This window comes from Botrytis fragariae, assembly GCF_013461495.1.
Source record: "Botrytis fragariae strain BVB16 chromosome Unknown tig00000006, whole genome shotgun sequence".
Taxonomy (NCBI): domain Eukaryota; kingdom Fungi; phylum Ascomycota; class Leotiomycetes; order Helotiales; family Sclerotiniaceae; genus Botrytis; species Botrytis fragariae.
The window spans coordinates 2,567,691-2,591,845 of record NW_023500988.1 but is presented as its reverse complement, the minus strand read 5'-3'; the positions used below and the strand labels follow the sequence as shown (position 1 = coordinate 2,591,845).

The 24,155-nt window shown below is 43.1% G+C and overlaps 10 protein-coding genes across 10 annotated transcripts; 3 read left to right on the top strand and 7 right to left on the bottom strand.

The window, feature by feature from the left end:
- Nucleotides 1–1,589: 1,589 nt before the first annotated feature.
- Nucleotides 1,590–3,223, top strand: Bfra_001958 (uncharacterized protein; the record flags this gene model as incomplete). The annotated part of the gene is made up of 4 exons (XM_037332383.1): nt 1,590–1,925; nt 1,985–2,158; nt 2,213–2,588; nt 2,634–3,223. 4 exons carry the CDS (start codon nt 1,590–1,592, stop codon nt 3,221–3,223), a joined length of 1,476 nt encoding a protein of 491 aa, XP_037196537.1.
- A 1,645-nt stretch (nt 3,224–4,868) lies between these two features.
- Bfra_001957 (putative ph domain-containing protein) lies at nt 4,869–6,231 on the bottom strand (the record flags this gene model as incomplete). The annotated part of the gene is made up of 2 exons (XM_037332382.1): nt 4,869–5,915; nt 5,974–6,231. The coding sequence occupies 2 exons, from the start codon at nt 6,229–6,231 to the stop codon at nt 4,869–4,871; spliced, it is 1,305 nt and encodes a 434-aa protein (XP_037196536.1).
- Nucleotides 6,232–8,005: 1,774 nt separating this feature from the next.
- Bfra_001956 (uncharacterized protein) lies at nt 8,006–8,512 on the bottom strand (the record flags this gene model as incomplete). The annotated part of the gene is made up of 2 exons (XM_037332381.1): nt 8,006–8,245; nt 8,336–8,512. 2 exons carry the CDS (start codon nt 8,510–8,512, stop codon nt 8,006–8,008), a joined length of 417 nt encoding a protein of 138 aa, XP_037196535.1.
- Nucleotides 8,513–8,653: 141 nt separating this feature from the next.
- Nucleotides 8,654–8,820, bottom strand: Bfra_001955 (uncharacterized protein; the record flags this gene model as incomplete). The annotated part of the gene is made up of 2 exons (XM_037332380.1): nt 8,654–8,678; nt 8,738–8,820. 2 exons carry the CDS (start codon nt 8,818–8,820, stop codon nt 8,654–8,656), a joined length of 108 nt encoding a protein of 35 aa, XP_037196534.1.
- A 1,832-nt stretch (nt 8,821–10,652) lies between these two features.
- Nucleotides 10,653–14,206, top strand: Bfra_001954 (putative elongation factor 2 protein; the record flags this gene model as incomplete). The annotated part of the gene is made up of 6 exons (XM_037332379.1): nt 10,653–10,715; nt 10,778–10,798; nt 10,849–11,783; nt 11,871–13,370; nt 13,420–13,751; nt 13,824–14,206. 6 exons carry the CDS (start codon nt 10,653–10,655, stop codon nt 14,204–14,206), a joined length of 3,234 nt encoding a protein of 1,077 aa, XP_037196533.1.
- Nucleotides 14,207–14,666: 460 nt separating this feature from the next.
- Bfra_001953 (putative had-like protein) lies at nt 14,667–15,076 on the bottom strand (the record flags this gene model as incomplete). Its single annotated transcript, XM_037332378.1, has 2 exons — nt 14,667–14,862; nt 14,883–15,076. The coding sequence occupies 2 exons, from the start codon at nt 15,074–15,076 to the stop codon at nt 14,667–14,669; spliced, it is 390 nt and encodes a 129-aa protein (XP_037196532.1).
- A 21-nt stretch (nt 15,077–15,097) lies between these two features.
- On the bottom strand, nt 15,098–16,198 carry Bfra_001952 (uncharacterized protein; the record flags this gene model as incomplete). The annotated part of the gene is made up of 3 exons (XM_037332377.1): nt 15,098–15,270; nt 15,403–15,889; nt 15,923–16,198. The coding sequence occupies 3 exons, from the start codon at nt 16,196–16,198 to the stop codon at nt 15,098–15,100; spliced, it is 936 nt and encodes a 311-aa protein (XP_037196531.1).
- A 2,779-nt stretch (nt 16,199–18,977) lies between these two features.
- On the bottom strand, nt 18,978–21,665 carry Bfra_001951 (putative ring finger ubiquitin ligase protein; the record flags this gene model as incomplete). Its single annotated transcript, XM_037332376.1, has 1 exon — nt 18,978–21,665. One exon carries the CDS (start codon nt 21,663–21,665, stop codon nt 18,978–18,980), a length of 2,688 nt encoding a protein of 895 aa, XP_037196530.1.
- A 368-nt stretch (nt 21,666–22,033) lies between these two features.
- On the top strand, nt 22,034–22,480 carry Bfra_001950 (putative heat shock factor-binding protein; the record flags this gene model as incomplete). Its single annotated transcript, XM_037332375.1, has 3 exons — nt 22,034–22,096; nt 22,182–22,290; nt 22,383–22,480. 3 exons carry the CDS (start codon nt 22,034–22,036, stop codon nt 22,478–22,480), a joined length of 270 nt encoding a protein of 89 aa, XP_037196529.1.
- Nucleotides 22,481–22,789: 309 nt separating this feature from the next.
- On the bottom strand, nt 22,790–24,052 carry Bfra_001949 (putative protein disulfide-isomerase erp38 protein; the record flags this gene model as incomplete). The annotated part of the gene is made up of 2 exons (XM_037332374.1): nt 23,442–24,052; nt 22,790–23,379 (listed from the first exon to the last, which is right to left on the bottom strand). The coding sequence occupies exons 1-2, from the start codon at nt 23,950–23,952 to the stop codon at nt 22,790–22,792; spliced, it is 1,101 nt and encodes a 366-aa protein (XP_037196528.1). The 5' UTR covers nt 23,953–24,052.
- Nucleotides 24,053–24,155: the final 103 nt, after the last annotated feature.

The following is a 24,155-nucleotide window of genomic DNA, read 5'->3' as shown; positions in this document are numbered from 1 at the left end:
TCCTCTCCCTTCTCCACCCACTCCCACTCTCTCGAAATGGACAAATAACGATCATTCCGCTCCCAATTGACATCTACTCACAGAGATCTACCCCAGGTTCGTGCATTGGCCAGCTCAAGCTCAAAAAAATTCACTGGTGCATCTCCATATAAAAGCATACTCGCTCATGAAGTCTAGAATTTTATGAATGATGGGATGGTCAAATGAGAGACATGTGTGGGACTTGGATGAAAAAAATTGTCCAAGTTTTAAGACATCGCAGTTGAAATTTCTGCAACTTGGAACTGATAAAGCACTCCAAAACCCATAAAGCATTATAGCTTCATGCTAATGGAATCATACATTGATCCATCCAGTGTATTCGTCCTGTCATCATGTATGATTACGTGTTGTGAGATACAGTGCCGTATGCTCGAGTTTTTATCCTTGAAGCATGGCAATTTATCTATGCGGACACTCGTCCAGATCTTTCAACCGTTCCTTGAATTCTGCGTTGCATTGTGCAGCATAAATCAGAAATTTCATAAAGTATTCATCGATGGAACTCGATTATTCTTATATAAGAATAATTGCAACTCGCAAAATGACTCCCCCGGTGCGCTCTTTGAGTGCATATGTCAAAGCTGCATCGGGATTCAGAGCAGGTTCAAGGAGCATTGTTCCAGCTGTCATTTCAAAAGAAGATCGGTACAAGCTTGCATTGCATGTTGGAACCCCCTGAGAGATGGCATTTCAGAAACTTATCTCTCCATAATCGCATCAAATACATACTTACAAAGTGTTAATGATAATTTTGCGAGTAGGATTGAATGCTGGAATTGAACGGGGAAAGTGTACCAAGTAAGTGACTGCCTCAAGTAAGTACTACTAGGTAGGTACCTGTCGAGGTTGGATGAGAGAACAGAAGAGAGAGGACAGAGGATAAAAGAGAGAGGACAGAGGATAAAAAGAGTGGCAATTCATTTTCTATCCTTCCTCCCTAGGATGAGAATCATCAAGACCAATTTTCAGATTGATTGATGTTTTGATCAGACCACTTGCGAGAATGGCAGGAACGATTGTCTCCCACACAGCTGGTTATGAGGGTAAAAAGTATCAAAGATGGCATGTATTGAATGCGACACTTTCCTTTTTCAAACTTCGACGAGCTGAACAGAGCCACCTGGGCATCCAATAATAGCAATGATATGGATGGTTGGTTTCATCTCAACCCAATTCGCGTGGGAAGATAAATCGTTGAAGCTATAATTCACTTTTCACTTTTCATTTTTGCTATCTTCCTGTCTGTGTGCCTATTGGTTATAATTTCTTCAAGAAAATTTGGGCAAATACACATAATTTGATTCTCGAAGCGAGTCGGAATTCGTCTTGATCTGGAGAAAAAAATATGAAAATACTTTCACAACATATCAATAAATTCATTTAATCAACCTCGAATTTGATTTCTTTGTTTTCACTCTCAGAGGTTCATTCAATCAAACAACTCTCATTTCAAAGGTTTCCAAGTTCTGTTAGTGAATCGTTCTCTCATTTCAATTTAAAACTTCTCAAAGTGTTTGTTGGAGCTTCTTGATTCTCCCAATACAATCATGGCAGCAACCAAATCAACAACAAATACTACAACCCGTTCATCGAAGTTACCAGTACGACGTACGTCAGCATCTACAGCCAGTATTATATCCTCAATGACTACTGCAATGCCTACCAATACAAATCGACATTCTTTGCCTGCTTTGGTAGAAAGTACCAGGCGCACTGCACAAGTTACAAGAAATGTACAATGTACGCATTTGACTACCACACGACTCTTCACAAAAGAGTTTCGATGTGGGATTTGTTTTCGAGAAGGTTCTTTTGGATGGGTTTGGAGATGTACCCAGGATCGCGAACTTATGTTAGAGGATGATATAGATCATGGACACGCAGTAAGTTTCACCGAAACATCACCTTATCTGTCTAGGATTATTCATTGACCTTGGGAAAGAGTCAAGAGAAACTCGATGATCTTTGTGATATTTTCCCAAGACCAACTTCTCCTCGACCACGTGGACCAGAGGCACGTAGATCAAGATTCAGTTTCCTCGATGAAATCAGCAGCAAAGACCTGAAAGCATATTCACCCTCACAAATCCAGACAATCCTCCAACAACGTAGTCATGTAAGTCCTCGACAACCTCTCATTCTTCGAAAGCTTTCTAACATTCATAATCAGCTTCACGATGTACTTGCCAATTCTGAGGAGCCTGACCTTACACCATCGAACTCGTCCAGTAATATCCCACGGTTTTTGTTCAATCCTTTCTCTCGTCCATTTCCAACCACCTCTCAAACAGTCCCAAATTTGAGAATTACTAATCCACGCCCATGGTTGCCATCAAGAGGTACAGAGTGTCAATTCAAATGCTGCCATACCTGCCGACCCACACTCCTTGATCGCAGCTATCTTAGTCTCAATGCTATTGCAGATGATGACTTACCCTGTACCGCCACCACTGGATTTGGATTCAACTTACAAAAGTTTAGACCAGTGGGCAATGTTGATATCGTTAAAAATTTGGGATTGAGACCAAATCCAGTTCCTGCTGCATGTTCTCCTTTCGAACACTCAAGTTTTTGACACACAAGAATAAAAGTTAACTTGATACAGGAACCGAATCGGCCACGATCCCGAAACTTGCGATCTCAACGACGAGCAACTGATCTTGGCCTTGGTGTCTTGACTGATCGATCGACTACCACATTCAACTCCAACAACATGAACACCAATTCTCCACCTCCTCCAACAAACTCCTGTAACTCAGTACCTCAAGTTCCTACGCCTTACAATCGATCAGGTTTCTTCTCCGAGCCCCCTTCCTCTACCACCGGATCATTTCCATCCTCTTCTTCCAACAGTACCTCAACATCTGATGAATCCAGCTCTTATCCTTTCCCTCACGTTGGGATCTCAGCCCCTGCCTACCACTCAAACAATAATACCAATCCATTCAGAACAATGGGTTCCAACATCATTCAAAACCATGCAGTGCTCATTCCTCTTCCTCCACAAAATCCATCCGAAGTCTCACTTCTAGCTACACCTACTACACCCACTTTGATGGAAGCAACCGAGTCCGATGGTCACTTCTTTGGCGCGGAACCATTGGAGGTAGAGGATGGAGTTGCAGTTATGGAGGAGGGTGTTGGTTTACATGTTCCAGATGTTTTGATTACACAATACTAAAACAGAGATCTGAAGGAGTAAATTCCAGGCAATAATGGTGGAAGTGGTAATGTAGCTGGATGGACAACGAAAATAGGGATTTTGGTTTGGGGTTTCTACAGTACGGACAATACGAATAACACGAACGCGAACAAAATAAAAGATGATTGGCTATGGTATGGGCTCCATTGCACTGATTTGCAATTGTATCATCAAAAAGCGTATTGGATTTCTGTTATGAAATTGGGTTTTGCTGTAAGGAATAGATTGCGACAACGATGAACGGTACAAAGACTTTTATGGAGTATAATTTGAGGGACTGGATCCTTACACTACAAGACGAATTTGACATGACATGATACGAAGGGAAGTGTTACAAGAACGATAACACGAAGGATATAAATGAAACTCGCACAGGGTATAATGATGGGGTGGATAGGAGGGGTATAGCTAAGAATATCGCAGGGAGCAATCAAGATCCTAGATATAATCACAATCGATATAGTGCAAGCAGAAGTGGCATCTGGTTTGGGTATGTACATATCACAGGTCTACATGCACGTTTAGATTTCAACAGTACCTACCTATGCAATTTCAAACCTCTACAATTGGTTAGCTAGCTAGCTCATTACACAGGTAGATAGATAAATAGATTGTCATCTCGTCTATTAGATAGCTGAAATAGAAGAAATTTCACCAAGGAAAATCTGAGATATGCATGTATTGTTAATTGAGTATTTGGGATTTAGAATTTGGGATTTGGCAGGTAGGTTGGTATTATATGTGTGATATGAGTCTACTAGGTAGGTCGGTATATGAAACCCAATATAATTACCTACTTGATAAGTATTCTTTACTACCCCCTCTTCCCCCCCCTCACTAATTGTTCATATCTCTTCCTCTTCCTCTCCTCTTCCCTCTTCCCTCTTCCCTCTTTCCCCATACTTCTCCATCTCCATCTCCATCTCCATCTTCTCATCCAAATCCATACCCCCATTTCCCACTCTCTCTCATACTTCCTCATACATATATAGACACATTTTCTCTCATATATATATATACACCCCCACTCCTCTTCTCATTCTCCTCCCTCCCTCCCTCTCCTCGCCTATCCCCTTCTTCCCCTTCCACCATGCTATCCTACCACTTTCTCCTGTCCACCATTTCTACCCTCACATCAAAAACAAACCCACATAAAGATAACCAGCCCGTAAATCATTAAATAAGTAAATAAGTAAATAAGTAAACAAGTAAACAAGTATACCCACACACATATCTACACACACACATCCACAAGCAAAAGCAAAAGCACAGAAAGTAATAAAAATAAATATGCATATCGATTCCGATTAACATTTACATCTCATCATAAGTTTCGTTTCGTGTCGTTATTATATCAGTCTGGGACGTTCTGTACTTTCGTCCCAAGCCCGCTCCCATTTCCGCTCCCAACGCCTTGATCAGGTACCAACCACACTCTCTCTTCCTCTGCATCCATTGCCGATATCCATACTCCCACTCCTATCCCCGCTCGCAAGCACGTTTGCTCACATCTACCAGCTTATGTACAATTCCTAACGCTGGAACTAGGAATTCTTTCTCGCATCTTCTCTTCCATTTCATCTTCATCCCGTAGAAGGGCATGAAAGATCTATCATCCCGCAACTCAAGCACCCACGCCTCCCTTCCTCCTCGCCAATAAACTCTTACACGCTCCCAACACATTAACCAACGCCCCCTCGCTTCCCGCACAGAACTTAAAACTCTTCTCCTCCCCAATCACTTGAAAACAGTATCGTTTCGTCCTACTCAACGGATCGATCTCCACCACATTAATTACATTTTCCATGGGTAAAATCATGACGGGCGAGTATTCCGAGTCATTTTTGTAGAACGACAATGAGCGCGGCCGAAGCACAACCCAGAGATTTTTCCAAGAGCGAATCCCATTTTTCGAGCGCAGATAGAGGAGGTATCCTTGGTATACTACACGTTCGGGGTCGTGTTCGGGGAGGGGATTAGGGTGCGAGAGGGATAACTGCGATGTATTGCGACCGAGGGGGAGAGTGGTCGCGGGAGGTTTAACTTCGAGATCAGGATTGGGATTGGGATTCGGAGGAGGATTGTGCAGAGTGAGAGAAAGCGTCGACATTCCGGGGACACGCGCCAGATCAGTATCTGAGAATTCGGCGTCGGAGACGAGTTCGTTGCCGGAATATTCAATGGTGTTGGAGGGACGTCTTCCTCCTCCCATGGCCGACATGTTTTGTTTCTTGCTCGCGCGGGGGATGATGGGTTCTGTGGGTTCCGGGGAACTACTTCCTAGTCTTTCGTCGTGCAGGATTTGGGCTTCGGTTCTGCGTTGGAGTTGTTCGTGCGCCATGCTTTGATCGAAGCCCGGGTAGGTACTATTTACGTTACCGGACGGACTGGCGAGTAACATTTCTTCCTCTTCTTCTTCGTCGATTCGTGCTTCTTTGCGGATGAGATCGACCCATTGTTCGGCGTCGCCTTTGGTGGTGGCTTCCAGATGATAGTTGCGAGCGGGAGTGAAGAGACCGAAGACATTGCGCCGTTTTTGTTTGGGATCCTTGAGAAAGGCGACGGCTGTTAGATCGGAGAGGTGAATCTTGTGACGAAGTTTATCTTCATTTTGATCTTTGTAGATTGAGAGGTAGTTTGGTCTCAGGACGAGAAATACGGGTTTCCATGCCTGCGGAGAGTAGATGAGTAAATAAATGTACATATAAATCTGGCCGATGCAATCATACCTTTGTTTTCCTCGTTCGTTTCTGCAAATAACCACTCTTCAATACACGATCAAATTCGAAGCTTCCATTCTGGTTCACGGGAGAAAAGGTATCTAGAGCGAGATGCGAATTTCGAATGCGATTTGTAGAGGCAGACTGCGGTAATGTTGTGGGAGCTGGGGGTGATATCTGCAAAGCAGTGTCCTGTCCAGGGATTGCGCGTGGTTGACTTTGTTGTAGAGACGGTTGCTGGACTTCCGCCATGATGATTCCAGGCATGTATACTGTAAATAATTGAGTGTGCGATTTGGTGGTAGGGTTATGATTTGAAGGATTTCAATGTTATAGAGAAGAGGTTATGCTCGGAGTGTGATATTAAGTTGTTCAGGCCTGTCGTTTGTTATTGTAGATGTTGTAGGAAGAAGTGCTCAGGCTAGTTTTGAGAAAAAAGGCCCAATTCCTAGTGGAATCTTGAGAAAAATGTGCTGGTCTAGAGTTTTAGGATTGAAGTTTCGGCTCTGTTCAGCCACCTCGATTTTTTGGTTTGGAAGGGTGGATGATGTTTGTGATGTGGTTTCGTCTGGCTGTCTGGTTGTTGATAAAAAGATCAAAAGATCGTCACCGCTCTCTAAGATATGATGATGATGAGGTTAAAATAGACTGCATTATTCGAGGCAACAAGGTAATCTGAATGCAGGCAGTGTACGGAGTGTAATGTAATGTAATGAATGTAAGATACAGTGTAATGTGAGCTGGAATCTACTTGTTGTTAGGAGAATAAGAATGGTTTATATTTATTTACACAAAGAGCATAATCCATTCACACAACAACTCCTTTCTTTTCTTGTTGGTTGGTGGTTTTATATTATCATTATTAGTATTATTATTAACAGGTCTGGTCATTGACATCTGGACCTTTTCCCGATCATTCACCTCTGCATCTATGATGGTGAAACCGAACCCATCAAGGATTATGATGGGGGTAAATCTACAGTGTAGGAATTAATTATGGAACATTCTTTAATTTAAAGGATTGATTGGGCGAAGATCTTCCAAACATTGCTCTAACCGTTACAAGGGCGGTTTGGCCTTGATATCTGATCATTCATCTGATGAACGCCAAACTGGTTTCGAATCATTTGAGTTGAACTTGGTTAGATGGCTGAAATGATAGGCAGGAGAGCGAATTTGGATACAATGATACATACTCGAGTAGATGATAATTGGATCTACCTACCCAGTACCCATGATTCCCGTCCATCCCTCGAATATACCTATATATAGCTAATCAAAAGATGTTTCATCGCAATAAGAATATGTGTAAAATTAGAAAAAATCCAATCAATAGCCTCAAGATCTTACCTACCTCCCAAGATAAATGTACTCGGAGCTTTTTCGACGTCTGCTAAAGTCGTACATGGTAAAGCTTGATCGTAACAGTTTCCATCATGGTTCCACCTTCGTTTCCTACCCCCCATCCCCCTTTTTTGGAATTTGATTTGTTGTCGGTTCAAAACTTCAGAGTGAGTGTCCACTATCAATGCTTGTTACAGTAATTTGTTCCACCCTTGGGTACTGCCGGCATTCGAGTTTGTTTCCATGTCTCAGAGTATAAGTATATCATCATCGATAATATAATTACGACTTTGACATTGATGGAGATAATCTCAGAATTTCATCTCGAGAGTGGTACTTCAAATGAATTCTGATCCTAAGATCATCATTCATGAAAACTTTCTGCCTCTTGAAATGGATGTCATCATAGATAGAACCTGTTACGATTGTGGAAACTGTGTTGCATTTTTCACCCTGTAGCAACACAGATAGATATGTATGCATTGACTGTACGGGTAGCCTTGGGGATTTCCTTTGAGGTTGTGTGGAGATTTTATATCTCTCAGAAAATCACCAAGAGCGAATCAGACTGCTAGCCATCGCTAGTGGCCATGCATCACGTGCTCTGACTCACTGCACCACCATCCTCATGTTCATTGCACTTCTTAAAAGATTCTACCATCATATCATACATGCTTCAGTTTAGAGGACATACGGATCAAACATTGGAATCTTTGAATTCTTGACCATACAAGCTGAGTTTTGGACAATACATGGATATGACACCTTTCCTCAATTTCCATCGCCCACGCTTCTGCTGCAAGATATCTTCAAAGCTGTCCTCCAAATCACAGTCGATATGTCGTCGCAAGCTAGGTACAACACTTAGTTTTGTTGGCGATGGCTTTCCGAGAGATAATACTACCTCCAACCTCCTGTTCCCAGCGACACTGCACTTCTGAATTCCATTAGCACAATGCATCAACGACACAACAAAGTTATTGATACCTAACATACCTCATTGTAGCCTACTTTGTCAGAGAGTCACCAGCCCGTTTGACCGGTACGTTTTCGTAAGGTTGGGCGGATCTTGTTCGAAGAGCCGTTCAAGCATTCTCTCTTGGTTGAGGATTTCGATATGGACGCTCGATCGCTCGCTCGGTTCTGTAAAGAAGTATGGGGTAGCCAATGCATAATATCGTAACAAGTGTAATATTGTTCTCATCATTGGCTAAGGCCTTAAAAGTTTTTTGTACCCATCTGCAAAGGCTACCCATATCTTAATATGTGATCTTTCATACTTTGTCACAACACAGTATATGCAGTATTTCACCTTGCTGCGATGATCGTTTTCACCAGTTCAATTTTAACGGCGAGGCAAAATTTGCTGACTGCAAGTATATTAGTGACCTGCCAAAAATTACTAATATGGAAGATTGTATTGACTTACGTGGTGCGTGGTGAGGTATATACATCTCTGGTACCAGCGAGAGACGGTGGAAATGATGCTGAGGTGATCTTCAACCATGGCATTGTGGTAATCAAGAGCTCAGAATCCATTCAGTAAAGAATGAAACGGTATAAGAAGAACCTCGGGAGGAAGAAAAGTATGTATAGAGAAGAAATTAGTATTGAGATGAGTTGATGAAAAGGAAATGGAGGAAAACAAAGAAAGTGGGCAATCGTCTACTCTAATATAGTCAATAGTTAACATCTGCAGGAAAGAAGGATACACAGTGAAAGCTCTAACGGTAATGACGGCCACTGCTAGTCTTCTTCTTTCAATTCTGGGAAGTCGCGGCGATGGCTAAGTCGACAGACTGGGAAAGTGCTAAGCGAGATTCTAGGGGGGTGAAGGGGTGCATTTTGGATTCTTGGACGTGATAGGGAATCGGTAATTCACAGTATGAATGGTGATTGTATGTTAGCTAAGTTGAAAGAAGCAACACATTATGAAGTCGTGGCACTTCGTCTAAACATTCATTTCCAAGTGGATCAACTTGATTCAGCATTCTACAATTCTTTTGCCGGTTTGACATTCACGAAAGTAGTCGCTAAAGTTTCTATGGCACTTTTCATAGTCTTCCTCCTTGTCAAAATAGGATAAAAGTGGAAGCTACAAACAGTTCACGACATCATTCTTAGTCTAATCATTGCTCGAAATGTGTAAGGGCTTAGAGAAACACTCCTTCATCGCAACACCCCTATACTCTCTCCTACCTGTCGCACTCACTGCGGATATCAGCTCATCCCAAATATACCATGTTAGATTGTCTTAAGGGTAGGCATACTTGCACAATAGTTTCAAGTCCAGAAGTCCAGATTAATACGAAAAGCGTGATATCGTTACTAGCATGCCTATCTTGGATCGAATCCTAGCTGGCACAATCAATATATCTCTTTTTACTCTATACCTACTTACTTGGTCTTTCTTGCTGATACATCAACAGGTTATTACTCTCTTCTATTGGCGGTAAGAATGGCCGAAATCCCCTTGAAAGATACATAGATGATTGGCCAATGAAGACAAGACCAACAGAAACTTTATGAGATAGTTGAATGTGAAGTTGCATTTATGCGATGCTGGTACTTCTTAGCATCAAGTACTCGAGTATGTATACTTACGGATCGGTCCATTAGCGACTATCGTTTTCTTGTACGTGATGTGTAGGATGAATGCTATACCCCTTCTAATTCCCAACCTTAAAGAGTTATTTGATAGTCAAATCTGAATCCGGATATAGAAATGCATTCGGATCTGATGAGCTATGGTGATCAAATCTGAAATGGGATGTGGAACGGTATTTTGGATTCAAGCATGAAGGGCCATGTGATTGTCAAAACAGACTTAGGATATTAATAAGTCTTACAGAGCGTACCTACTACATGACTATATAGCTGTACTCGAATTTGGTGTGTGATTTAATTCGATATTCAAGCACGAAACCACAAAATGATCTATCCAATAGCATGTTGAAGTGATAATTGTCACCCTTTGCGATTTGGCGGGGTTCGGTGACGTTATGAAAGCTCGGAGGAGCGGCCGCGTCAGAAAATAATCCATTTTCTATCACACGTTCGAAGTTCAAATACTTTACAATATATCACACACTATCTCTCTCATCGAAACATATTGAATCATTATGAGTCATTTTTTTGTGCATTAAATATTCAGTCTATACCACCCAGAAAAGAGTCCGAAGCTCTGATAAATATAAAGACATCACTTCCAGTAAATATTCCGTATACAAAGTCGCCCCAAACAGGTAGACTCGACGGGAGATAGAAATACTCTTTGCGCATATAATTTTCACCTTCAATATTTCGTTCATATCAAACACATTTATTTTACATCCATATACAGAATGCCGATCGTCAATCCAGAAAAGCTAGTTGCTCTGCAACAAAATGCGCCAGATATTAGAAATGTAGGTCTTTGGCGGGGTAGATTTTATGTTAAGACTCTCAATGCTAACAACATTCTCTCAAGATATGTATATTAGCACATGTTGTGAGTACATATCCCGTTCATGTGTCTTTTTTCATTGCTGATATCTTTAGGATCATGGAAAAACTTCTCTCTCAGATGCCTTGATTGCGACCAATGGCATCATCTCCCCAAAACTCGCAGGTAAAATACGATACCTCGACTCTCGACCAGATGAACAAACGCGCGGAATTACTATGGAATCTTCTGCCATTTCGTTATACTTTTCCATGTTGAGACGAAATGCGCCAGATGCTACACCCGAAAAGAAGGAATACTTGATCAATTTGATAGATTCGCCAGGGCACATCGATTTCAGCAGTGAGGTATCAACTGCCTCGCGATTGTGCGATGGAGCTGTTGTTTTAGTGGATGCTGTAGAAGGAGTTTGCAGTCAGACTGTTACAGTTCTAAGGCAGACATGGGTAGAACATATGAAGCCTCTATTGGTAATCAATAAGATGGACAGACTCATTACAGAACTGAAAATGACACCCGCGGAAGCATATACACATTTGAGCAAATTATTGGAGCAAGTTAATGCGGTGCTCGGAAGTTTTTTCCAAGGTGAGAGAATGGAGGAAGATCTAAACTGGAGAGAAAAGGTCGACGAGAGAATTGCCGCTGCCGCTGCGAAAGAACAAGAAAAGACAGCAAATGACGGAAGCACCTCGATTGATACCGAAGCTATCAACGAATTCCAAGAAAAGGATGATGAGGATATTTACTTTGCGCCAGAGAAAAATAATGTCATATTTAGCAGTGCCATTGATGGATGGGCATTCACGGTTAGACAATTTGCCAGCTTATATGAGAAGAAGTTAGGAATCAAGAGAACTGCAATGGAGAAAGTCTTGTGGGGAGATTTCTATCTGGATCCAAAGACCAAAAAAGTCCTCGGGCCAAAGCATCTCAAGGGGCGAAATTTAAAACCATTATTTGTCCAATTAGTTTTGGAACAGGTATGGGCTGTTTATGCAGCAACAACGGGTGGTGATAATGGAAAGGGGTGCGTGGATTTCTATTTCTCCTTTAACCTGTTTATACATCCAATCTTATGCAATTTACTTCCCAATTCTAACTCTACTTCATTTAGTGATCCTGCCATGACAGAGAAAATAACAAAGTCATTAAATATTACTTTACCCCCACATGTTACACGTTCCCGCGATCCACGAGCTATTCTTACGACATTGTTCTCGGCATGGTTACCATTATCAACTGCTTTATTAGTTTCCGTCATTGAATCTCTACCCGCTCCTCCGGTCGCCCAAGAAGGGAGACTACCAGCACTTATTGACGAATCTCCTGGTGCATCGCATGTGGATCCTAAGGTTAGAGAAGCAATGATTAAATTCAAGACTTCAAAAGAAGAGCCAGTTGTAGCTTATGTAAGTAAGATGGTTTCGATACCAGAGAGCGAACTACCCGAGAATAAGCGACGAGGAGGTGCCCTGAGTCCCGAGGAAGCTCTGGAGATGGGTCGACGGAAGCGAGCAGAGATTGCAAGACAGCAGGCTTTGGAAGAAACCTCAACATCTGTTGATGGAGTATCTGATGCGCTTGGAGCAGTAAGCCTCGAAGAGCCCGCTGAAGAAGAGAAGAAAACAGATCCAGAACATCTGATAGGATTCGCACGAATTTATTCAGGGACTCTGTCTGTAGGGGATTCTGTTTATGTGCTACCGCCAAAGTTCTCACCTGCAAATCCACACAATAGTCCTGAACCACAAAAGGTCACAGTCACTGCTTTATACTTATTGATGGGTCGTGGATTAGAGCCACTTACTTCCGTTCCAGCAGGTGTTGTATTTGGTATTGGAGGGCTTGAAGGACATATCCTCAAATCCGGAACCCTCTGCAGTCAATTGGAGGGTAGTGTCAATCTCGCAGGAGTTAACATGGGCTCTCAACCTATCGTTCGTGTCGCTTTAGAGCCAGCTTGGCCTGGAGATCTCGACAAGATGATTCGAGGTCTCAAGTTACTCGTTCAAAGCGATCCTTGTGCTGAGTACGAACAATTCGCAAGCGGCGAACATGTTCTACTCACAGCAGGAGAATTGCATTTAGAGCGTTGTTTGACAGATCTTCGTGAAAGATTTGCTGGGTGCGATATTCAAGCAGGAGAGCCGATTGTACCATATCGAGAAACTATTGTCAAAGCCGAAGATATGAAACCTCCAGCAGACAAGGAGCTAGGAAGAGGTACCGTTGTATTGTCAACGACATCGAAGCAAATCACAATTAGGTTACGTGTAAGACCTCTTCCAGTTGAGGTCACCGAATTCCTGGGTAAAAATGCTGGAGCTATTAAGAGACTTTATTCCGATCGTCAAGCAGAGGAGAAGAGCAAGAAGACTGGTGATGACTCTATACACGAGTCAGCCGATCAGGAAGAGGTTGATGAAGTATTGGGTGGCGAGAAAGTTCTGTCATTGAATGAGTTCAAAGAAGAACTTCAAAAGACTTTCGAAGGGGTAAAAGGTCAAAAGGATATATGGGCTTCAGCAGTAGATCAAATTACTGCTTTCGGTCCACGAAGAACTGGACCCAATCTTCTAATTGATTCAACCGCAGAGGGAATTCTTGGCAAATTGTAAGTCCTTTCAACTCTCGATCATAAAGAGTACACTAACATTTTAAAGCCTCCGTGAAGACACCACTGCTGATTCTCAAGAATCAGCAACTCAAACCCCGGCTCTCCAAGCCCGTTCCTTTTCTGACAAGATTAGTTATGCTTTCCAACTCGCCACTGCCCAAGGACCTCTATGCAATGAACCTATCCAAGGTATCGCTGTTTTCCTCGAAGAGGTCACCATTGCTCCTTCCACCGACGAAGAATCATCCACTCGTGATAACTTTGGTAGATTGACTGGTGAAGTGATCAAAACGGTTCAACAAGCTATCAAACAAGGTTTCTTGGATTGGTCCCCGAGACTCATGCTTGCCATGTACTCTTGTGAAATCCAGGCTAGTAGTAAGTCATTCCAGTAAATCGTAATTCATCAAGACTTTAGAAGTAAATCAGATAGACTAACACAAGCAACAGCCGAAGTCCTCGGTCGCGTCTACGACGTGCTCACCCGTCGTCGCGGACACATTCTTTCCGAATCTCTCAAAGAAGGTACCCCCTTCTTTACCATCGTATCGCTTCTTCCCGTGGCCCTCTCCTTCGGTTTCTCAGATGAAATCCGCAAGAGAACATCTGGAGCAGCTAGTCCGCAGCTCATATTCCAAGGTTACGAGGTACTAGATGAAGATCCTTTCTGGACACCATTTACGGAGGATGATTTGGAGGATTTGGGAGAATTGGCGGATAAGGAGAATGTGGCGAAGAAATATATGGACGGGGTGAGGAAGAGGAAGGGATTGAGGGTTGAGGGCGAGAAATTGGTTAGGGATGCGGAGAAGCAGAAGACGTTGAAGAGATAGGGGGATTGTGGAGTTTAGTGAGGTAGATGGTGAGGAATCTTCGGAGGGAGGCATATGAGGTTATCTCTTTTTGTAAATCGTATATTAGATATATAGAATTAGTTTTCTGTTCTCGTTATGTTAAGAGATATACTTGTAGTTTACTCGTAAGCTAAGTGAGTACCTGCATGAGTAAGAATGTTCTCGTTGTTAATGCATGATATCATATTATTTTTGCCAAAAACGATGTGATGTGGAGGGGGGAATAACGGGAAGATTTTCCTCCCTTTTTTTGAGATTGTTACAATTTTTATTCGTCTTCAAGGGGAGTTTAAGTCATTTAGCTGCCGTTCTTCCCGAATAACCTACATAGCCAGCGCAGTAATAAATCCCCAACCAAACAATTCCTTCCCCACAACCAGAATACTATACAAATACCCTCTTTCCCACCCCCATCCTCACACTGCAACTTCTTCAATCTCTACATATCCTGATAATTCCACACACCCACAAGCCCACAGACCATCAGACGCATTGCCAGCGCCAGCGCATCACCAGGCATCCCAACCCGTTCCTGGACTCGCTTTTTGAGAAGTGATGTAAATTGTTCTTGGACGTTGGGATCGTAGGTGCTATGTTTGATAAATCGATACACCCAGAAGAAAAACCATTCTGCGCTGCGGTAATAATATGTAACGTGCAGATATGCGCGATGGAGAAGAATATCTCGTATCCAGTTGCGCGCTTTGGAGAGTTGGTCGCCCCGCTGATACTTGTGGAAGGTGGTGAGGACACTAAGACAGGAGATGGGATCGATGCGAGGACGTGTGTAATCGTAGTATATTTGGGGGATGTAGTGGTTAGCTTTCGTTTTTGGAGACTTTTTATCATGTGGAAAATGCTTGGGGTTTGCTAATATGGGATTCCGTCGGGATTTAGATATTCCAGCATGTTGTCAAGGATTGAGGTAATCGTGTCGTTGTTAGTTGGCATGACTTGCAGTGTCAAAGAGGTGGTATCGAGATCATTTGGCGGATTCATGTTGGTGAAGCTTGGCTTTTCTGGGATTTTTCTCTGCATGCTTTCTGTAGTATGTATGGTTATATATATACTTTGAGAATAACCATAACCTACCATTGTAATAATTCCATGTTGTTTGGTGTATGTAATCTGGTTTTTGTAGTACTATCAGATTCCTGTCTCGAAAGGATTAATACGCGTTTGATTCTTGGATTCAGCTAATGCGGGGAAGTCCAGAGCATGCTCATCAGCAGTAACATCCAGAATGAGCAATTGTATATAATTTTCCACGAGGGTAGTACCGCAATTGGTTGCGGGATGTCGGTGTTTCGCGTTGAGATTCAGGAAGGTATCTCCCCGGATCAATGGATCGTAGAGAGTGTTTTTCATTGTTCTGGAAAGCGCGGGTAGGGGTTTGTAGGGAATGGTACGCATCCCCAATGAGTACGCGGTGACTAGATTTCGCACGTCGTTATCTATGAGGATTGTTTTTCGGGGATCTCTTCTAGTAGCTTTAAGAACGTGCCGATATAATCCTAGATCCGGCTGACGAATGCTAATTGCGAGAGAAGTGAAAATCTCATCGAATATCGAGGATAATTCATCTCCCCATCGTTTATACAAGATGGTATGCTCCGGTATTGGAATTTTCCATATAGCAATGAGTTTCAGCGATCCATGCGTCTCTTCCGTCAATTAGTGAATCCAGGAAAGAACCGCTGTGTCGTATTTGAAAGCATCTCGAGCTTCAGAGATGACTGTAGCAATTGCGGATGGCGGGAGTCCAAATTTCTTTCCCAGATTCTCGTAGCACAGCGTTTCATCAAGCTCACCAGATTCATAACGCATCCAAGTAGATGTTGAAATCAAGCGTCGGAAGGTCGGTATGGAAGCTGTTTCTGTCGCTGCAGGTGCTTGAGGAGGGATCTTAATCAGTACATTCCCCAAGTCGACGACGATAGTATCGAAATCGGAAATCGGTATAGAACCCATGGTTGATTTTGTAGTAGTCGAAGAGTATAATCCCAGCTAGGTGGTGTTATCTTTGAACCATCATCTTCTTCCAATGCAGTTTTATACGAAATATGGCAGAGATGATTCAGGAACTATTCTTCTACTGTGTCACTGATAGTGACAAAATTCGACTTTTGTGTATATCGTGGGCTTTAGCCGCATATTTTAGCATTTCAGTACAGATCGTGACTTTTCATTGCAAATCGCATAATACCACAATCGCATGAATCATGATCGTATTTTACCCTTTCGTGTGAAGGGGGCTCGAAGGGGGGTTGCTAATCTATATGTATTATCATCCCATTTTACACACGAAGTGCATACATAGCATCTCTCACCCTAGAATGAGATAAAACGGGATTGATGTATTACGCGTTCCAATAACACCTTCCTATAAGGTATACCTAGTATTTTTAACATGTGATCGACAATGAAATGTTATGATATGTACTAAATCACTAAAAAGCCAAAATTTGTTACCATTTGTCTCAAAACTCCATATGTGCTATTAAGTATGTTGCTAGTATTTCTTTGTATCAAAGTGATCTATCCATATCGCAACTCATTCGGCTCGGGAGTGAAGAGTTCTGCTGACCATCCAAGTATGCGTGGTCACTTTTACCACTTGATCTCCAGTAGAAGTGAGGTTGATCACAATCATACCACTCGCCACAGTATTCAAGGGTTCATATGCTAGAAAATTGAAATCCGATAGCTATCGCCAAGTCTCAAGCTGACGTAGTTGTGAAGCAGAACAATCTCCTTTGTGTATCTCAAGTTTGCCTCATAATTCAATCCCATTCGATATAACAATCATGCACTTTCCAATTAACATTCATGCCAGCTGATTCATGCACCGTTCTCAACAAAACCCCACTCTTGACCATTCAGTGTTAACCATTCGGTCTCACCCTTGGTTATCTTGACCCTATCCAAGCAGTTCGGGAAGATCAAATTCGAAGAGGCGGTAACGAGGTAACCAATTCGTCGCAGTATACCCTTCATTATAACTGTTGACCACCTTGAACATTTCCGGTTCTGAGAAAAACAGTAATCTCAATCTCCTAATACATTCCACCAAACTAGCAGCTGTGTCTTCTAAAGCTTTGTGAAGAGTGACACCACGCGCCACAGAATAGTTATACACATAATTATTTCGTTCCGTAGAAACCACCGATTCCTTGTAGAATAAAAATACATCATTCAAGAATGCGTTAACTCGAGGAGATCAGGAGTAGCCTGAATATAGCGTTGCAGACATGTTGCTTCAGGGAAAGGGTTTTCGGGAAATAGATACTTGGCATAAGTTCCCCCGAACCCAGCCTTTAAGCGAAGATAGACAGGGAAGTTGGGGGCATGTGAGTTACAATGAAGTTTTTCCCCAATCTCACACTCAAAAACGGCCATAGCGATGAACTCGAAGGTACAACTTTATATAAAATCCGATGCGAAAGGCCCATGATAGGCTACAATTTGGGACAAAACCTTTGTCAAGCCGTCCAAGGCAGGCCCGTTAGATATTCCTGCCAGGAGATTCCGACGAGAAACTCGCAAGTTGGGCAGGAGGTCCTGGGCGCAGTCATCGATAACGTAGAAGTAACCAGTGCATATGGCTATAAGCTTTCGCAGCTCCTTCTTGTGCCATGGATAGACCAGGTGTACAGTTTGCACGCTGAGTTTGGCGATCTGGGGAATTTTCTGGAGGTCAAGGTGCTGATCATGTACTACCTCCAGTAAATGCTCGAGGACGAAGCTCTCTAACTCTACATCTTGAAGCATCACGAGAGGTTTGTATGATATGTCTTGTGGAAGCCTTTGTACGATACTTTCAAATTGAGCTTTAGTCACAGTGCCCCGATCAAGCGATGCTTCGTTGAGTGTGGATGTGGCCGCCACCTTTCATGTCGGGAGTTTTAATTATGGATAGTAGAAAGTGGAATGAAAACAAGGTTCAAACTGATCTTTGTAGAGATCGATCGAAGAAAGTAGAAACCATTTCACTTTAAGAGTAACAAATTTACGAGACCATCCATCCTCAACAGCGATAGTTTGCTTGTAAGGTTGTAAGCCTTGACGCTTTACCACAATCTATACTACACATCATATGATGCGTAGAAAGCAGTGTATCATGAATTGTGCATTGTGTATATATTACCAATACGTGGCAAGCAAATACGATGTGATCACTATCAGACTGCTGTGAATGGTTGTGTAGGATCCAAGCTAGTGTAATATAAAAAATCAGGATACCGATTGCTACTAGGCATGCAAGGTGCAAGGAATCCAGGATCTAATCTTTCAGGACTTGACGGCTGTGAGAATTGAACTGACGTGATACCCGACTCGTTTCCGCGCCACTAGGCGGCTATCCAGCCAACATATGTCATATGATCATTGAGTGAAAAGCAAAGAGCATTGTGGTTGTTGGATCGAAGAGCCTAGCATTCAGATTACTCCAGATGGCCCAGCAAGTTTTTTCTTGGTGTGAGGTCTAAATTGTCCAATAAATCGAAAGCGCTGTCAGGCTGATCGCGTCGGTGTTTGAATAGACGTCCTTAGACCTGCTGAAAACGGGATTTGCAACTCGGCCTTAAAAACTCTGATAATAACGTGGTTCTAATGGCAGCTTGTTATCTCACTATGTAGTGTGCGCCTTATCTTATCCAATATGTACGTTTATGTATTTTTTGTTTCCCGTCTAATCCATTTCGACGTATCCATTGTTCATTTTTCAATCGAAGAAACCTTTCTACGCACCTCATAAAGGCGGCAAGCCTTCCCTACAAATCGGACATTGCAAACGATACTTCATCCAACCCACCAAACACTGGGTATGGAAAACATGTCTACAAGGCGTTACCATATAACTCCTCCTATCCCATGCCCCCAACACACCCTTCGCACCCTCTTCCTCTCCTATCCCCACGACCGGAACCTCAAGAATCTGCATACATATTGCACAATCCACTGTTCTAATCCCCGCTTTACTATTATCCCTCTCATCCGCACTCATATCTGTTTCCTCAAACCCTGGAGTCGTAGGAGAGCCCAAGGGGACCTTTACAAGACCAATTGGTAGACCTCCAGACTCAACATTATCTTCTCGCAGTACCGGATGATAGTCCCAGCCCTCCTTGTACCATCCAAATCGTTTTGGAATTGCCCATCTGGGACCAAGAACCTCTTGACTGTACAGTACCACAAGCTGACACCAGACCCATCCTGTTAAAACCATCATTGCCGTCCAGCTACTCTCACTAAAGAGAAAATTGTCCTCATAGAGGAAAAAATAAGCAAAAGGAGATAACCTTAGCAAGCTTTGTACTATGACGAAACGCCAAAGAAGTGCTTTACGACAATTACGTGTGATGTTGCGTTTAATCTGAGGAATCCAGAGGGACATGTAAGTGAAGGAGCAAAGGTAGACATATGCTGTGCGAATAGGGACAGGCCAGGTGGTGGACATGATGGAAAGGAGAAGTATCACGGTTAGGAGGAGAATGAACTGGCCATAGTAGGGAGTTATATCGGAGGTCACTCTCGATTGTTGAACGATAGCTGGAGTTCCCGTTGGACGAGGTACTGCGAATGTCGCATTGACATTTTCAGCTATCTCTGCGTCAACGTCTTGATCCGAGGGGACTATGATGGGAACATTTTGAGATGTGTTTCGAGGTGCAGCCTGAGTTGAAGAAGCGATAGGTAAGGGTAAAGTATCTACACCCGCTGCCGTGATGACCGGTGCTGCTCGCACAGCTGCAGGTGGATTTCTAGCTTGCAGTTCTGCCAAAGCAGCCGCTTGTGCTCTCTCTTGCTCCAATCGTTCAGGTTCTTGAACTCCATAAATATTTACGATAAAGCGAACTCCAAGTGCCACAGACATCAAGCCAGCAAATGATGTCAACAACGCAGATGGAAATATACTAGATAATGTAGCGCTCGCCAGTGACATTGTAAAGAACAACAGTCCATCTGCTAAAAGCATCATAGCAACAGTATGGATGCTAACACGACCCACAGTTGATGGTGTAGAAGCCTCTTTACATTGATCCTTCAGAATCAATGTTTGTCCGAGAGCTACCGCAGCAAATACCAATAACCAAGAACGAATAGTTTCTAACCAAACCTCTTGCTTCAAACCAGTAAGGTGTTCTCCATCCACAGGAGCGAACTCTGGCGGACCTTTAGATTCGAGCATAAATCCACAATCAGGCGAGAAGATTATTGTAGATAGTTGTAATTTCGGCACCTGGGGAATAGGAGCACCATTTGGGAATCGAAGTTCGTTTTCGAGTTCTTGGACAAAACTGTGCGCTTTAGGTGATCGATCATCGTATTCGAGGCCATTAAACTTCAAAGGTAGTACTTGAGCAAACAAGATGTATTCGCAATGAGGTGTTGGTAACCCGTCAATTTGGCCCGAATTTGGTTCAAGAAGACTTTTCGGATTTTCCTTCGCAGATTCCTCAAGTTTTTGTAGTCTGCGGTAACAAATTTTCTTCATAATCTCTGCACTGCTTGTGAAATGGTCCTCATTGGTGGCGAAATGGGGAAGACCAAAAGCTCCTGCGAACTTATCACTGGTAGTTGTTAGAAGAATTCCTCCTTCATTTGGCCAATGTACACCATGCATCCTCATTTCATGTCCATCTCCACTACTGCTCTCATCTTGAACTGTTAATGTGGCCGCGATCTCCCTTACAAGTATATCTGTACCCGGATTTGCGCCAATTCCAAGATCTACCCTCTCAATCCCATCAGATATGTCCCTTTTCTCAATCCTTGCTTCCCTTTTCGAAGTTTCTTCTTCGGTCTTCGCCGAACTTTCACCTTCAATTACATGTTCCTTAGTCACCTGTACAATCATCTCCTCTACCGCAGCCTCATCCAACCTCAGCATAACTTTCCCATCCCTTCCCGTCACATTCCTTGTCCACAGCTCCTCATCTGTAAGAGCCCAAGCGACCCCCGGCGTAATAACACTTAGATTTAATCCGCTCCTCCTCTCCTTTCCACCTATCAAACCACTCATGTACCTGGCCCAATCCCCCCTTACCACTCCCGTCACATTGGTATAAATCCTGCCCTCCAATCCCCGGCCGCCCTCCCTATCAGAATTCGATCCGTCCTGCACCCTTCTCGCCCATTTCCTCAATTCCTCACTCCTTTCCTTGAATGCACTCAATCTCTCCCATTTATATCCATCCTCTGCCTTAAACCCGGTCAAGTTGAGATAGCTTGGATCGTCCGATTTCTCCGGTGCGAAATCCCCATAACTTGTTGTATTTAGCACTCCAAACACATGCCTATTATGTGCCAACTGCTCTTCTGCAGTGTTTTGCGAATCGCCGAGGTTGGATGGGAGTCCGGTGTCATTGGACGCAATCCACCATAGAACCATGATGACGAAGAATATAAGAGAGACATCGCCGCGTTGGGGTGGCATATTTGCGGATTGTTGATCCTTTTGTTCTTATTACTGTGTGGGAGTATTCCATATTCTATTCATCCATGGGAAAGATGAAAAGACATTTTGCATCTGCAAAGTTTGAGAAATGATTAGTTTTGGTGAATTTGATATCTCATACCATCAATCATTACAATGAGGCATCATCGGGCACATTCCCCTCTTAAATACCGATCCTCACTGACCACTCTCACACGCTGAAACCTTTGTATTCATGCACCTTGACAATAATTGTAATTTCTTTTCCTCACCCAAAAACAAAACATTACACTGTCTCTACCTCAAACTCTGGACCAAAGTAACGTCTTTCCATCTATCTATAAAATCATACCAAGTATTCCACAATCATGGCAACAAACGATATTAAATCCCCAAACCCGAATCGCATGTCCACCATCTCCACCACATCTGTCAGTAAACACCACTATTCTATCCGTAGCACCGCCCTAACCTCAAGCTTCCGTACTCGTAACTAACTATCAAACCTACCCAAAGGCAGCAACTGATGCCTCAGCCACCGCTGAGCTTTCTCTCGTTGTAGATGAACTTCTAAATTCTCTCTCAAATAAATTCGCTGGCGTTTCGAGCGAGATTTTCGCAAAGAGTGTGTTTCTCCTTTCTGTTCCAGCGCAACACTCTTCTTCTCACAGGTGCTTTTTGGATTATGGAGTACAACGACTAATTATATGTGAATAGTGGACGAGATGTCGCGACGTCTAGATAATCTCGAGGCTACACTGCAAAGTAATATGGATCCAAAGGGGGATGGCCGAGGCAGTCCTACGAAGATGTAATCTGCAGGGTACAATTACACTACCATATTCTTGATCAAATTTTGGAGCCGATAGATGAAGGGATATATAGATTGCAGTGTTGTCAAACGTGGGTTGATTTGCATATGGAAGTTTGATTACAATGGTACAATCGGGCGTTGAAAAGGGAGGGCATGGGACGAGATACCAAGGTAGTTATTCAAAAGTACATGATTCATAAAGTGTTCATTCGCATACAGTTATCTACGTCTCCCGAGAATAATCCAAAACAAACTTTTAGTGTTGAGATCAACTCGTTTACCCCCTTTCACATCGAACAACCTAATCTTTCTACAATTCAGACTTTCCGGTTGCCTTCTCGATGAATCTTCTCAAGATGTTGGTCTTGGTTGTAAACTCATCCAACTTCTCTGGTGCCAGACCTCCCTTCTTGATGATACCATCCAATCTAGCAAGCTCCTTTGCGGCGTAGTTATCACTCTTGCTCAACTTGTCGAAGACCTTAACGTAGTACTCGGCGTACTTGGATTGGGCGCCTTCCTTGTACTCTTGGGCAGCCTTGGTAGCTTCTGCGGCGATTTCAGCAATGCTTGAGCCACCAGTAAATTTAGTGACCAGAGCATCTAAAGCCTCGATAGTACCAGCAGTGGCATCAAGTCCACCACCAACAGCACGGTGTGTACCAGCCTTGCTGTTCATGAACTCGACAATATCCTTCTCGGAACGTCCACCAGAGTATGCTTCGGCTTCAGTGCTTCCCTTAGGGAAGAACTTAATGGTGGGGTAAGAGGTAACGCCCTGGTCCTTGGCTGTTGCTTTGGAGTTTTCTGCTTCGGCATCGACCTTGGCAATAACGACATTGGGTTCATTGGCGAAATCTGAAGCAACCTTCTCCCAAACTGGTGCCAAGGTCTTGCAGTCTGAAACAAAAAATAGTTAGCAAGTCATTGTAATTGTCAACGCAGATACTGGATAGACTTACGGCCACACCATGGTGCAGTGAAAGCAACAATGACATCCTTATCACTGCCAATTTGCTCCTTGAATGACTTGTCGTTCAACATCTCGACGGCACTTGGGGCAGCCTTCGCCTTCTTTGGCTTAACACCAGTCTTCTGTGTGATGAACTCTGTTAAGCTATCGATATCTCTACCTCCATTGTAATCCTCTGGGGTTTTGCTCTTTCCATCGAAGTATTTGATGGTTGGGAAACCTTGAACACCGAATTTCTTGCCCAAGCTCTTCTCTGCATCCGCATCGACTTTCGCAATTGTGACCTTATCCTTTGCAAATGCAAAGTCCGAAGCAAGTTGCTCGTAAACTGGTGCAAGGGTCTTGCAATGTCCGCACCATGGTGCAAAGAATTCAATCAAAGCTGGCTTGCCCTCGAAGGCAAATTGATCGAAGTTCGAAGGAATGAGATCGATAACGGCAGATGAAGCAGTTGCAACTGTGGCGAGGCCAGCAAACACGAGACTTTTTATGAGAACCATTTTGACGATTCGTTTCTGATACAAGATGTAAGTATTTGTATGATTGAAAGGAAACTCCTAGCTTGGAAGGAGTTCTTGTGATTTAAATACCTAATTTTCAGAAGTTGGTTTGATTTCTAATAGAGAGGAAGGACAGCTTGCTTTTGCAGTGGTGCTCGGAAGTGGCTAACGATAAGCGATAAGGAACTAGTAAGGCGGGTCGT